This window comes from Centroberyx affinis, unplaced genomic scaffold (assembly GCF_046629955.1).
Source record: "Centroberyx affinis isolate AG114_WGS23_722 - 3 ecotype Tasmania unplaced genomic scaffold, CSIRO-AGI_Caff_v1 ptg004881l_1, whole genome shotgun sequence".
In the NCBI taxonomy this organism is placed as follows: Eukaryota; Metazoa; Chordata; class Actinopteri; order Beryciformes; family Berycidae; genus Centroberyx; species Centroberyx affinis.
The window spans coordinates 1-15,013 of NW_027282390.1; the positions used below are offsets into that span (position 1 = coordinate 1).

The 15,013-nt window shown below is 43.6% G+C and overlaps 1 protein-coding gene across 1 annotated transcript in view; it reads right to left on the reverse strand.

Moving 5' to 3' along the window:
- Nucleotides 1-1,347: 1,347 nt before the first annotated feature.
- Nucleotides 1,348-15,013, reverse strand: part of b3gat2 (beta-1,3-glucuronyltransferase 2 (glucuronosyltransferase S)) — a 34,908-nt gene continuing 21,242 nt past the window's right edge. Inside the window, exons 3-4 of the mRNA XM_071545339.1 lie at nucleotides 5,933-6,081; nucleotides 1,348-1,434 (exon numbers count right to left, since the gene is read on the reverse strand). Coding sequence (XP_071401440.1) covers nucleotides 1,348-1,434; nucleotides 5,933-6,081 — 236 coding nt within the window. The remainder of the gene's footprint in view (nucleotides 1,435-5,932; nucleotides 6,082-15,013) is intronic.

The window sequence follows — 15,013 nt, forward strand, 5'->3', positions numbered from 1 at the left end:
TACATTTTCCAATAAACCCAATGTCCTCCAGGTTTATTTCGAATGTGTTTACATTTTCTGGTGCCTAGTACAGAGGAAAAAAAAAAAAAAAATGGTTTCCGTGCATTAAAACAGTGAATAGCCATGAACTTTTTTTTGTGTGATCATCATCTTTGTCCAATGACTCTTTGAACTGTAAAGGTGCGGTTTTATCTTTTTTGAGGTTTTTACTTTTTTGTTTTGTTCCTCGTTTTTTATTTTATTTTCTTCTTGTTCCAAGGTTTACAAGAGGGTCATTTGGAATAAAAGTCGTCCTCCTGGATTTGGTCCGTTTTTTTCTTCTTCTTTTTTTTTTTTTCTCTCTTTCCTTTTCAGCGCACCTAGCTAAACGTTCGCACACGCCCACACACGTTCAAGCCCCCCCTCGTGACCTTCGGTGTTCGGGACAATGCGGCTGCTGAGAACGCGGCGGATAAAACGGTTTCCGAGCTGTGAGCCCCGGCGGTCTGTTCCGATGCATCCCGCCCACTCGATGCGTTCCTTTTCATCCCTCTGCCGGAAAGTGTGAAGAGTTCTGGGTGATTTAAAGGTGCTACATGTAGCATTTTAACATCAATAAATCATCACCACATTAACTTTGAGACATCGGTAGAATTACTGTAAACAAAACGAGACCGAGCGCTGAGAAGATCGTCAGCCTCTACCAGCTTCTACACTGTATTTTACATTGTGAGCCACCGGGGTAAAATTTTGGCGGGAAATCTGCTGGATTGCTTTACGGCACAAAACGGTTAGAGGGCGCTGTTCTTCCAGAGCAAACGGAGGTAAAGATTTCAGAGTTTCTGGCAGCAGATGGTGGAAGGGAAATCACCTCCAACAAGTTGATCGTCTTCAGTAAAGACAAAGAGAAAATGCAACATCCTCTTTGCAGCGGGGTTTATGGGAAATGTAGTCTTAATTTTGAGAAACACTAGCACTAACAAATACCACTGGTGCGAGATAGAGGCGACCAATCGGCTCCACCATGGTCTCATGCGTTTACAGCAAGTACACATATCAAGGTATCACAATTAATTTGGCCATGATATATTGATGTTAAATAACGATACACATCGCACCTTTAAATTCACCAACTTTTTGTTTTTAACACCAGCAAGCCATGGGCAGGGAAAGTGAAGAGAGTCAAAATGGTCCCAGTTTGTAAAGTTCCCGGTCCAAAGCGAGTTCCACACACGGCCCGGAAAGCTCGCAGTCCTCGTCCATCATGAGCAGGTTGTATTATCCAAATAAGGAGGGAGAAGCGAGTCCCAGCCGAGAGACGATAGGCAGACTTGTGGTTTCCGACCCCCCCCCCCTCCCCCTCCCCCCTCAGACCTCGATGACCACGTTGTCCTTCCGATGCTTGGGCTCGTTCCCGAGGTGCGGCTTCTCCGTGCGAGTGTGCCAGACCAGCACCTGGAGAGGAGGGGGGGGGGGGGGGGGAAGGGAGAGAGAGAGAGAGATAAAGGATGAGAGAATGTGCTGATGGGTGGAAATACGGGGCTCTAAAAAAAAAAAAGAACGAGCTGAGATGAGCACAAGTGGAGAGGCGGGGTTTGACCGATAAAGGTTTTGGGAAGACCGATAACTGATATTTTTGGTGGGAAAGCCTCTGAAACGGCATTTAGACCATCATGGGACACTAAAACTCTCCACTGAAACCCAGACTAAGAAATTCTTTCAGGTGGGGTCTATCATCCCTTTGAGATAATCTGATTCCATATCTGTCGCAACGCAAATGCATCACTGTGTTCTTTAAGCCTTTTGGAGCTGCTTTCTAATGGCCATTTCTCTGTTTCCCCCCTTTTCCTGTTGAATGCGATGCTCACCAGTTCTGGGCGGAAGGGATTTCACAACAAACCGTCTGACAGCTCCCGAAATGGATCAAATCAAAAGCGAGGAGCAATTTCACAGCAATGTATTGGTGAGAAAATACCGCAATGATAATGTATTGAGAGAGAGAGAGATTCAAATTCAAGTGGGTTTTATTAAGTCGGAATGTTTTTTTTTTTATACAGCCTATAATGGATGAGCGGATTTTTCTAATTCAGTTGTGTGACGTTTTTTTTTCTGTGCACACACACTCGCACTGACACTGATTTATTGTTGGCTGTGAACCCGCCTTTTGTTGCCGGGCTTCTTCGGGTGGAACGTGTCACTTCCTGCACACTGTGCCCGCTAATTGGGGCCGCTTTGCATATCTAACGAGACTAATGTAGCAGCCACTAAAGCGTCGGTGTGTGTGTGTGTGTGTGTGTGTGTGTGTGTGCGCGTGCCCTCCCCCGTTCCCCCGGACGTCCAAGCCCTCTCTTTCTCCTCCACCTCCTGCCTGACTTTCTCCCAGTTTTTCCTCCCCCGTTTTCCTCATTCATCACTTTCACTTTTTTTTCTCTTTTGCACTTGCTCTCGTTTTTTTTTTTCCTCCCTCCCCGAGGCAACTTGGAGACAAAAAGCTTTACTGGGTTAGAGCTGGGGCTTTTTTTTTTTTTTTTTTTTTTTCTCTCCTTTGCCTTAATTGGATAAGGGGAGGACAGCGTTGTTTCTCCCCAATCAGAAGGAGCTATTTGTGGGGTGCACAGTAGGGGGGTTGGGGGGGGTTGGGGGGGGTTGGATGGCAGTAGTTTCCAGGCATTTCATTCAACAAAGTAGCACAGTGATTCTCAACCTTTTTCATATCAAGGAGCCCTAATTTAGTCCACATTAGGGCCACGGACCCCCCAGTCGATGAGATTTTGTCTCTCGGACCCAAATCTGAGAATATTTTTATTGTTAGATATGATTTTGTCCAGAATTCCATGACTATCTGTATCGTAGGTAGAGAGATAACAGTGAAACTATGATCAAAACAGTCATTCTTCTACATTCTCTAACTGTGTTCTTGTAAATGAAATAATGGGGAAGTTTAATGGGGACCCCCCTGGAACCCCCTCAAGGACCCCTGGTGGTCCGCGGACCCCACGTTGAGTCAACGGTTAAAGGAGGTGAATTTAAACGAGTGGAAGTGACGTGCGTGGCAATCTGAGGGAAATGGTCGGGGGGGGGGGGGCGTTGGCAGAAGTAGGAACATTCTGGTTCACGGCCACCGCCGGAAGAAAGGCCCGACTTTTCATGCCAGCGCACTTCCCTCTCTCTCTCTCTCTCTCTCTCTGTCTTCTCTTTTAATTCTCCACCCCTTAGTCCATCCATCCATCTATCCCCTTTTTTTCTCCGCGTGGGTCCTCCTCGCTCTCCCTCGTCCCCCCCCCCCCCCCCTCCCTTCGTTCCCGGCTATCATCTGTCTCCATCTGCTTCTGGTTCATCCCTCCCTCCCTCCCTCCTCCTCCTTTCTTGTTCTGTCACTGCTGTCTGTCGCCATTACTCTCCCGCTCTAACTACATTACGGCGTCTGTCAGTCGTTCCCCCAGATACTGACCCTGGGGGGGGGGGGGGGTGTCTGTGGTTCAATCTTAGATATCTTCCTAAAAGCGAATAGAGCCTGGAGTTAAGGAAGTATCATTGCGGATACATTTTAAGTTTCAGGATTTCATTTGTGAAAAACGCGTCACTGATCAATCTCTCGCGGGATTATCGATGATGTCACACCGCCACGTGACGATGTAATGTAACGTCCAACTGAGTGATGATGTCACACGCGTGTCCCCCCCCCCCAAACAATTCCGGATTCTAAGCCAACGTGGCATCTTTTCTCTCTTCGCGGGGCTTTATGATCGATGATATCACAACGCCGTGTCTGCGCGGGACGATGACTGATGATGTCACGGCCCGCTAATGGCCCGTATTAATATCGGTGGCGGGGCCCCTCCATTAAGTTAATGGGGCTGATAATGATGATGATAGCTTCAACACTGTGCTGTCGGGGAGGGAGGGGTGGGGGGGGTAAATGATGATCCGCCAGCTCCCAGGTCTTTATCCTGTTCACCCGCCACCCAGCATGCAGCTGAGAGCACACGCTGTGATCTGCACGCTCTCTTCCACTTATCCTATGATTTTTATATTTCACTTTTTTTTTTTTTTTACACTTTGATTCCAGGTGCTGCACTGGGACGCTTTCCCCACAGTGAAAATGCCAATACCCCTAAAAGTAGGGATGGGACGATATATCGCAAATTCAGTATATCGCGATACAAAAATGTGACGATACGTATCATGGGGGAGAAAAATTATATTATATTCTGCTGTAGTAATCACAAATGAGACGACTTGACCATCACAATTTCACAAGCTCTCCATCCAAAATATATTATATTATCACTTTGTAATGACATTTTTAAATTGTTGTTTACATTCTAGCAGCCAATGCCATCGCTAGATTAGTGTCTCAGAAATAAACATAATTCTGCACAGTCAGACTTTTATCATTCAACTTTTATTTATTACATCGTATCGTGGTTGTATTGAATCGTGAAGCTCATATCGCATATCGAATCGTATCTTGACATAAACATATCGTCCCATCCCTACCTCCCAGTATATATTAATTCAATTCACTTACTTTATTGCCATGACTGTTTATCAAAACAATATCGCCAAAGACAGATTTTATTTTTTTTTTAAACTCAGATAACCCAGTTTATTCACTGCTCTAGTATATTACCTGTGAATGGGTAGACACTAGACTAGACTGGTGCTTGTATGAAACAAGTGGGGAACTAGGAGCCACATTCTGACACTTTTTTTTTTTTTTTTTTTTTTTCTTAGCTCACATGGACCTGGATAGGTAAAAATTTAATAGGAGCCATTTCTCAGAAAAGTACTTTAAGGCAGTTCGCTGAGGGGTTGTCAAGAGGATGAGTGGCTTCATAAAAGCGAGTGCCAACAGGGGCTCGGTGTGATCTGAGATGAGCCGCATCGATCTGAGCTGTCTGAGCGCGGGACTGGAGCTGATGGTAATGGAAGGCCATTTCTGTCCAATTCAAGTCGCGTGTGTCTAAGTTTAGACGGTGCCACCGGCTTTTTAGCGTGACTCGTTCTGTCAATAGTGGGGCGAGATGCCCCGTGGCTAGTCGCCGCTGTCATGGCTGCCGCTGTTATGACTGCCGTTTAATGTGTGCCCCAGACGCACACACACACACTCTCACACACACACACACAGTTTAGACTGATAAATTGGGCTGAGATTGGTCTTTTATTAAGCATTGGATATCTGTAGTCCGAGTCGTCCACCTCCGATATGACGAATAATGTTTGTTCGATTACCTATTTATTCTGTAATTGATCAATCCGATCCAATCAAGTAAGAAGTGTGAGAAGTGAAATGGAGAGAAAGTACTTTGAATTTCATCTGCTGCCTTGAAAAAAAGAACTGTTGGTCCACAAGTGGGCTGCATGCAGTGTAATGGTATTCAAGACTATAATTGTTGTTGCAATGAAACCTAAACTATAGTCATGACCTTTAAAGCAAAAATAAGTAGTTATTGTTGTTTGCCTTTGTAGGACAGATACTAGGCTGGTTGTATATGGGAAGCGCTTAACCTGAATCTAATGAGACATTTTCAGATTCCACAAAAGTTAGAATGAAAATGTGTTATTAGTGTTGTTGTGATATGAGTTTCAATGGAGAGTTTTAGTGTCCCATGTTGGTCTAAATGCTGTTTCAGAGGCTTTTCCTCTGTCTGAACATTCGGGAGGAAAGCTAGTATTTTAGGGGGGAAATGTTTTGGAATAAAAATGTTCAAATGTAAAGATCGGCACAAAGTATCGGCTATCGACAGGTTCAGTCTAAAAATGCCGGTATCTGTATCGGTCTTAAAAAAAACCCATATAGGTCACACCCTAATACACACACACACGAATAGCTTTCTTCGCCCATACGCCCCCCAATGCCAATAACACCCTTGACACACATTGTTGCCTAGTCTCATGTCAAAGGTGACGTCAGTCTATCGCCATGGCGACAACGACCCCAGTTACTGACCCGGGTGCAGTTGTTGGCCTTGGGCTCCAGCTCGGTAACCTTGGTGATCTGCTTGAGGAAGTCGGACTCCTGCATCCCCGGCTGGGAGCCCCGACGCTTGAACTGCGCCCGCGGGTTCCCCAGGATCACCCGGAGGTTCACCGCAAAACCTGCACACCGGGGGGAAAGGGGAGGACGGGGGAAGAGGGAGAGGGGAAGAGGAGGAGGAGGAGGAGGAGGAGGGAAGGAAGAGAAAATAGCGGGCAGGGTGAGAAGGCTAGCCAACATTTATTAAAAGCACATTAGTAGTCTATTGAGTCTATTGTAATCACAGCAGAAAATGATACAGTGCATTAGTGTGTTTAATGAGTATGATATGACTGATATGAGATTCATGTACCACAGGGGTCTGCATTGCTCCTGCATAATTGTACTATTGATGTCAACGCCGGGTTCAGGGAAGCAAGAGGAAGTCATACTGCACTTAAAATGCTTACAATGCCAAAGTACAGAGCTACTTTTACAGAGGGGATGGGGGGTGGGGGGGGGTGGGGGGGTGGCATACAGCCAGATTTAATCAATCTGATTGGAAAATCTGATCGGTAACCGTGGGGGAAACAATGGTTATCTGATGGAGAATTTCCTTTGAAAGCAAAAAGGATATTTAGCTGTCCTATAACCGGGAAATATGTTCAAAGGTTAAAAAGGCATTTTGATTGTCGAATTAGCAATTGAAATGTTCTATGTTTAAGTCATGATAACTATGTTCAGAATACAAAATAAAAAAAAAAATCATCTATAACTGTTCATTCTATATAGTTTGGAGACCATTTTGAGACAAAAACAAGTAAACATTACATTATGGTAGACTAACAAATGATAACATTGCTAATTACAAGTATGAGCAGGTTAGCACTCTGTGAGGCTGTGAAAAATAAAACCGCCCCACCTTCTGTTCACAAACATTAACTGAACAGTCCTAGACCATAGAGATAACACATATGATTTCTTTAACCCATTTCTATATGATTTCTTTAACCGAGTGGAGTTTCCCTTTAAGACCCCATACTGCAGCTCCCCCCCCCCCGCCAGGCTGAAAACGAATCCCATCAGCACCTTCTCTCCTCTATCCTGCCTGCTGAGTAACTCTCTCAGCCTTCCCGCTGACTCAACAAACTAGAAAAAACAACATTATAGGGGAGTAGACATACATTCCCATAAATTTGAGGTTGAACTTTACCTGGGAAATAAACTTTTTCGACCGTGACAGTCCACTATAGCACTGAAAAGTCAGCCTTAAAACTCATATTTTACAGTTCATTTTTGGCTGTCACATACACACATGTACTTGTATCTCACCCAGTCAGTCCAGTGAGTCAAGTCTTCAGTCTAATGAATCAAAACATAAACAAAGTCAGTAGATGGGCAAGTGTATTTTAACATGGGGGCTCTAACATGTCATTACACGTCCATATTGGAGGTCAGCTCACATAACTTTGGCAGCTCAACAAAATGAAATAGACATGGTTCATTTTGGTGCTGTTTTTGACTTTTGACTGATCATTTCACCACTGATCTAACTGATTTTGTGTTTTGATGTCAGCTTGTTAGCTAGCTCGCCACATCTGATTTTCTTACTAGCTAACACATCTAGTAAGCTAGCTTTTGTATTGGCTCATTGTTGCATGTTAACATGAACATCAGTTGCTTTGCTAAATTGGCCAGTTAGCTCGCAAACAAAGCCAAAAACCAACTGTTTGTAAGCTAACATCCAACTTGTAGTGCATTGTAGTGACTACGCCCAGAGGTACTAGGTATAAAGACAAGACAGTTTACTGTGTCACAGTAACCTAAATATGGAAACAAATCCACCTTATCACACTATTCACTTTTACCTGGAACTTTACTGCATGGATCTACAGCCACACCACAACATGTACCAGGTATCTTTCTTTTTCTTGCCCAGTTGATACAAATTTAGCCAAATTGTTTACACACAGTCAATTCTCCAATGAACCTCCACAATGGTGCCGGACATGGTTGCTCGGAAATGTGTTACACAAATGCTAATCCTCTATAACATAAACCGTGAAAGTGCTATTGTATGTTCTTTACAGGACAGAAAGCCAAGACAACTGGGGAGCATACAATTCTCTAGACTAGATGGCCAAGCTCCACAAATACAAGATGAATGTATGCAAATGTCTACATTCTCAACACAACATTACAGTCCCAGAAAATGGTTCTTTTGGCTTGTACCTTAGTAGAACTGTATATGGTGCTGTAAAGAACCATTTTAGAAAGATTCTCTAATGAACCATGGTCAAATGGTTCTACATAGGACCTTAAGGTGCTGTGAAGAACCCTTTAAGAAACTAAGAAATGCTCCAAATCAGCAGAATTAAAAGAACCTTTTAAGAGCCACATGAGGCTATTTATTCTCATTTGCCATTTTATTTTAAGGAGGATTCTTTGAGTCATTCCATCTCTACCCTAACCAAAGAACCGTTGACGAGCCTTCCCCTTTCTGTGCGTATAAGAGATACATGTGTGGAAGTGTGTGCGCGTTGGTACTTAACGGAATGAGTGTATATGGGCATTAATCCATGTGTATATGCAAATGAGTGTGTGTGTTGGCAGGATCCGGAGCAGTGAGCCAGAAAGCCATGCTGCATGATGTCAAATTTCCATTCTCCTTCCCTCTGATAGCATCAGTATGGCTTGTTACACTGGAACAGGGGGTACCATCACCTCCTCTAACCTCTCCACTCTTTTCCGAGTGGAGGTTTGCAAAATGATTATAGGTCCTGAGATTTATCACTTTCAACACTCACTTTCCGCCCCTCACTTTGTTTTGAAACAAAATTTCCCCACCCAAAGGAGTTACATGATTTCATGAGGTTATTGCTGAATCATTACATTTTGGTTTTACATTTTATTTTAAGAATGTAGAGATACAAATGAACGGCATGGGGAAAGAATGTGATTGTAAAACTGAAATACTGCCAAACCCGTGTAAATACAAAATGCATTCCATAAGTGCAATGCATCTCAATATTTAAAAAATTCCCACTGGTCGCCAATAGAGGTCATAGATTACTTAATGCCCCTTTTAAGATAACAAAAATTAAAGTGTGGGTGCAGTAAGATAATGAGAAAAACAACTATTTCTCTGCAGCACGAGTAGGAATGCTCAAGTTCACAGCATGAAAACGGGAGAATATTTTGGAGCGATTGTCGTGATCCTCCGTGCACAAGGTCCCGGAGTAATTACTGAATATTTACTTATGCAAATTGATAGTGGGCGGTACGCCTTGGCAATCAATGCATTAGTCTGGGAATTCAGCCCCCCTCCAATAATTCGACATCCTCTCTCCTCCTCTCCTTTTCCTCTTCCGCGGGCAGAACAGACAGCGTTGAGGTTCTGGCACATGGCTAGCAGTAGTCCTCGGAGTGCCGGGAGTGTCAGCGCGGGTCAGAGGGAGAGAAACTGTAGACATGCATATGGCTTATCGTCTCCCTGTGGGCTCAAGGTTTGCCGCATGTTAGGCCGGAGAAGGTCAACTGTCACACACACACACACGTTACACACTTGCAGAAACTCACGTCCCCACATTGTACACACTTGTAGAAACACACATTCCCACATTGTACACACTTGCAGAAACACACATTCCCACATTGTACACTTGCAGAAACTCAAGTCCCCACATTGTACACACTTGCAGAAACACGTCCCCACATTGTACACACTTGCAGAAACACACATCCCCACATTGTACACACTTGCAGAAACACACATTCCCACATTGTACACTTGCAGAAACACACGTCCCCACATTGTACACACTTGTAGAAACACGTCCCCACATTGTACACACTTGCAGAAACACGTCCCCACATTGTACACACCTGCAGATACACACATCCCCACATTGTACACACTTGCAGAAACATGTCCCCACATTGTACACACTTGCAGAAACATGTCCCCACATTGTACACACTTGCAGATATACACATTCCCACATTGTACACACTTGCAGAAACACACGTCCCTACATTGTACACACTTGCAGAAACACACATCCCCACATTGTACACACTTGCAGAAACACACATCCCCACATTGTACACACTTGCAGAAACACACATCCCCACATTGTACACACTTGCAGAAACACACATTCCCACATTGTACACTTGCAGAAACACACATCCCCACATTGTACACACTTGCAGAAACACGTCCCCACATTGTACACACTTGCAGATACACATGTCCCCACATTGTACACACCTGCAGATACACACATCCCCACATTGTACACACTTGCAGAAACACGTCCCCACATTGTACACACTTGCAGAAACACGTCCCCACATTGTACACACTTGCAGAAACACACATCCCCACATTGTACACACTTGCAGAAACACGTCCCCACATTGTACACACTTGCAGAAACACACATCCCCACATTGTACACACTTGCAGAAACTCAAGTCCCCACATTGTACACACTTGCAGAAACACACATCCCCACATTGTACACACTTGCAGAAACACACATCCCCACATTGTACACACTTGCAGAAACACGTCCCCACATTGTACACACTTGCAGATATACACATTCCCACATTGTACACACTTGCAGAAACACACATCCCCACATTGTACACACTCGCAGAAACACACGTCCTCACATTGTACACACTTGCAGAAACACGTCCCCACATTGTACACACTCGCAGATATACACATTCCCACATTGTACACACTTGCAGATACACACATTCCCACATTGTACACACCTGCAGATACACACATTCCCACATTGTACACACTTGCAGATACACACATTCCCACATTGTACACACTTGCAGATACACACATTCCCACATTGTACACACTTGCAGATACACACATTCCCACATTGTACACTTGCAGAAACTCAAGTCCCCACATTGTACACACTTGCAGAAACACACATCCCCACATTGTACACACTTGCAGAAACACACATCCCCACATTGTACACACTCTCAGAAACACATGTCCCCACATTGACAAAAAATACTGATGTCTTATGTAAGAAGGGTCAACAACACTTGTTTTGCTTGAGGAAACTGAGGTCTTTCAATGCTGACAAGACACTAATGACCATGTTTTAGAAATCTTTTGTTCAGTCAGTATTGTGTTTTTCTATGATTTGTTGGTTCGGAAATCTAAGTAAAAACTCTCTTAGCCGGATTGTGAAGCACTGCAGCAAGGTTATAGGAGTCAGTCAGGCCGGTCTGCCCCGAATTATTCAAGAGACAAGCCCTGCAGAAAGCCCAAGCCATCCTTCTAGATGTTGACCACCCACTAGACTCAGAGTTCCAGACTCTCCCCTCAGGTTCCCGTTTCAAGGTACCGAGGATTAAAACAAACAGACACAAGCACTCCAACAGCTATTAGCTTGTTAAATAGATAGGCACTCGCACTTTGCTGTAGTAATGCTTTACTGTAATGCACTTTACTCTAGACTACAACCCACTGCGATGTGTGTTTGGTTATGTCTTTTTTTAACTTTTGTATTGTTCTTTGTGTTGTCTATTGCTGTGTTGCTTTTGGCCTGCGATATATTTGCCCTCTGGGATCATAATAAAGTTGAACTAATAAAGTTGAACATTGTACACACTCGCAGAAGCACACGTCCCCACATTGTAAAAAAAAAAAAAAAAGTACACCTTTACCGTACAGACACAAACATACACAAAAGGGTTAGACTGATTTTTTTGAAGACCCGTACCAATGTTTTTGGATTGAAGCTGATATTTTGTGTTGATGTTCAATATCTTTAAAGAGTCCAAGTATTCAGTGTCTCCCCCTGGATTGTATTCTTGTCAGGGTAGAAAAGCCTCTGAAACGGCATTAAGACCATTAGACCATCATGTGACACTAACACTCTCCACTGAAAGCCAGACTAATGTAATTCCTTTAGCTGGGTTAGCTGCTCCTTAAGGCAGGATGGCTTCATTACAATTTTTTCAATATTCACCCACGCCACACTGGAATGATTTCTCTGGTCGGTTGATGGTGTTGGGGGGCTTCTTTATGTAAATTTCACAACCCTTTAAATTTGACCATTTTCATGCCAATGAAATTACAAGTATTCAGTGTTTCCCCCCAGAATTGTATTCTTGTCAGGGTGGAAAAGTCTCTGAAACAGCATTTAGACATGAAAACTCTCCAGTGAAACCCATGCTAATGAAATTCTTGACCGACAGATATCCAATTTTCAGTCAAAGGCCAATATCGGCAAACTGAAATGTATTGGTCTAACCCTTTTACAGAGACATACACACACACACACAGATCCACCCCGATATAATGCCTATACAGTAGTTAGGTCATTGTGGTATCAGGCTTATTACTGCACTGCGTGTGATACTGCAGGCTAATCAGAGAGATAAATGTGGCTCAGGTGGACTAGATAGATATGAGAGCAATTACAAGATAGACATCTCCTAACCTGCAGCCAGGCTGTGCGATATGGAGATCGCAGCTTATCTAAGCCATGTTTGCCCAGGAGGCTATCGTCCAGACGGTGCACTGACTTCGCCCCACTTTACTTTTGACCCACTCTAGCTGCCCTGTGTGTGTAGGTATAGTGTGTGTGTGTGTGTGTGTGTGTAGATGTAGAGCTCATGCCCAAAACGCGACATCCTTTTCGGAGAAAAATCGTGACCTTTAGTATTAAATATTAGCACGATAGTAGGTAGTAGCTATAAATTAGAATATTGGGTGACTATGGTCGTTCAGAAGCAACGCAAATCTAGTTCTGTCTGTCTTTGTTCCTCTCAATAGAATGGAGAAGTTAATTATTGCTGTGTCCAGTCACCCCATTTTACATGAGGTATCTTTGGCTGAAAACAAAATAAAAAAGGTAAACAAAACAAAAATAGTGTAATGTAAAATAGTGTAACTCAAAATGTGAGTGAGAATTTGACGGGATGCTGCAAGTCAATACATTTTTTCGACAAGAGGTTATGGTCTCAGTAGCTAATTTCACATCTTCTAATGCGTGTCCATATGGTGATTTTCAAAATACTTGCGTCATTAACAGGATATAACGGTTATAAAACAGGGTCGATTTCCTAGTGATTGACAGGTCGCCTGCCCAGTGATCGACAGGTGACCGATTACGGGCCAATAGTAGGTGCCGCTGTCAATAGTGGGTTCCTCCCTTTGCCTCGCTTTGGCTGCTCTGGCTCCAAAACACGTCAATATGGCGGCGACCGTAAACACAATCTCCAGGCTTCAAAACGGCCCTTAGAAGCCAATGGGTGACATCACACTCACCACTCCATCTGTTTTTACAGTCTGTGGTCTGACCTCTCCTTGGGTCCCTCCCTATGAACGAGGCAGCAGCCGCGTTAGTGCTAAAAATAAGACATGCTTTCAACTAGGCGTTAAATACCATGTGCAATCTGAGGTGAAATCAGCAGTGTTTGCTTTAGTAAATCAGACAGAAAGAGTCGTTTTATTAATTTGAATAATCTACAGCTGACACGCCTAAAAATACAGTGCATATTGATTGATTAGGTCAAAAGCGCAACACGTCTGACACACATTTGTGGCGTTTGGCCACTGAAAACAATTAGTGCATTTGAAAACACGCGTGTCTAGCGCTTACAATGCCTTTAAATGGTGCTAAATTATGATTGGCTTAGACACATTTCAGCAACATACTGTAACATATAAATTCAAACATGTGACCACATTACAGTTCAAAGTGCTGTACAGGAAAGCATCTATGCAAAATGCATAGAGGAGATAAAAATAGGAAATGGATTGAAGAGAAAATAGGCTAAAAGAAGAAGAAATAATTGCATAAAATGAAATGAAATGGAAAAACGATGCCTGTTAACTGCTTTATTGATCAGTCTTACTGTAGTGTAACCTGAGGCTGAGTGTGAGGGAACCATGTGACCATTTGCTCTCCTCTTGGTTTACATGTTAGCGTGCAGCCAATTTTATTTCGTCTTTTATTCTCTCCTGCTATTCTTCCTCTTCTGTCTCTGCCCCTCCCCACCTCTCTGCAATCAGTTTTCAATTCAAAGGTTTTTTTATTGGCATGGAATACAAAAGAGCTCATTGTCTCAATGTGACATTCAAGTAATAATTAAAAGTTGTAGTTTTCATATAAATAAATGTCCATTTTGTTACTCTCTATCTGATTGCTATAACACAATAGTGATTCAACCTATATCCAATTCAGGAAAGCTTTTCCATTTGCTGTTCTAAACACCCGGAGTCTGGTAGCTCTTTCCTGGGGAAAAATCCTCTGCCGCACAGGAAGTGATGCGTTTTACATTTCCAGTTTTTTTTAAATAAACAGAAGAAGAAGAAGTGGGTAGTTAGCATGAGCAGCGACAGCCACCATGGCTGAACGGACAGACTGTCTCTCATCTCTCCATCTCAGGAACAGGGTATAAACACTGGGGTTAGCGGGGGTTAAACACTTTCATGTCCCCATCTCAGAGAACACTCCCCAGGCACAAGTACCACTTCAGCAATGGTACAACAGTCTATCTGCGTGTGTGTGTGTGTGTGTGTGTGTGTGTGTTTGTGTGGGCATCATTCGCCCTGTTTTGCTGAGATCTCGTCGGTGCTTGTATGTGCTTTTTGGAACATTGTGTGTGTATGCATGTATAAGTGTGTGTGTGTGTGTGTGTACTGCAACATGTATGTCCACTCATATAAATTCAAGTGCCGGCAGGTGTGTGCATGTGTGTCACTCGATTCGTTGCGTAAGGCAATTGCGTGTGTGTGTGTGTGTGCGCACATATGCATAATCACACACACACACACACACACAGACCTGAACAGTTCTCCATGCCGTCATTGTCCAGGCTCCATTATGTCTGGCTAAATGAGATAGAGCAGTAGATGGGAGGCTTTAGTGGTTTGCTCACAATACACCGCTGCACAATACAACACTATTAGGACACGCACTGCCGCTTACTCACCACTCGGCACACAACCTTTTGTAAAGCCCATGAATACAGATTTAAGTGCAAATAAAGTTTTGGCCGTTCGCTCTGCGCGGC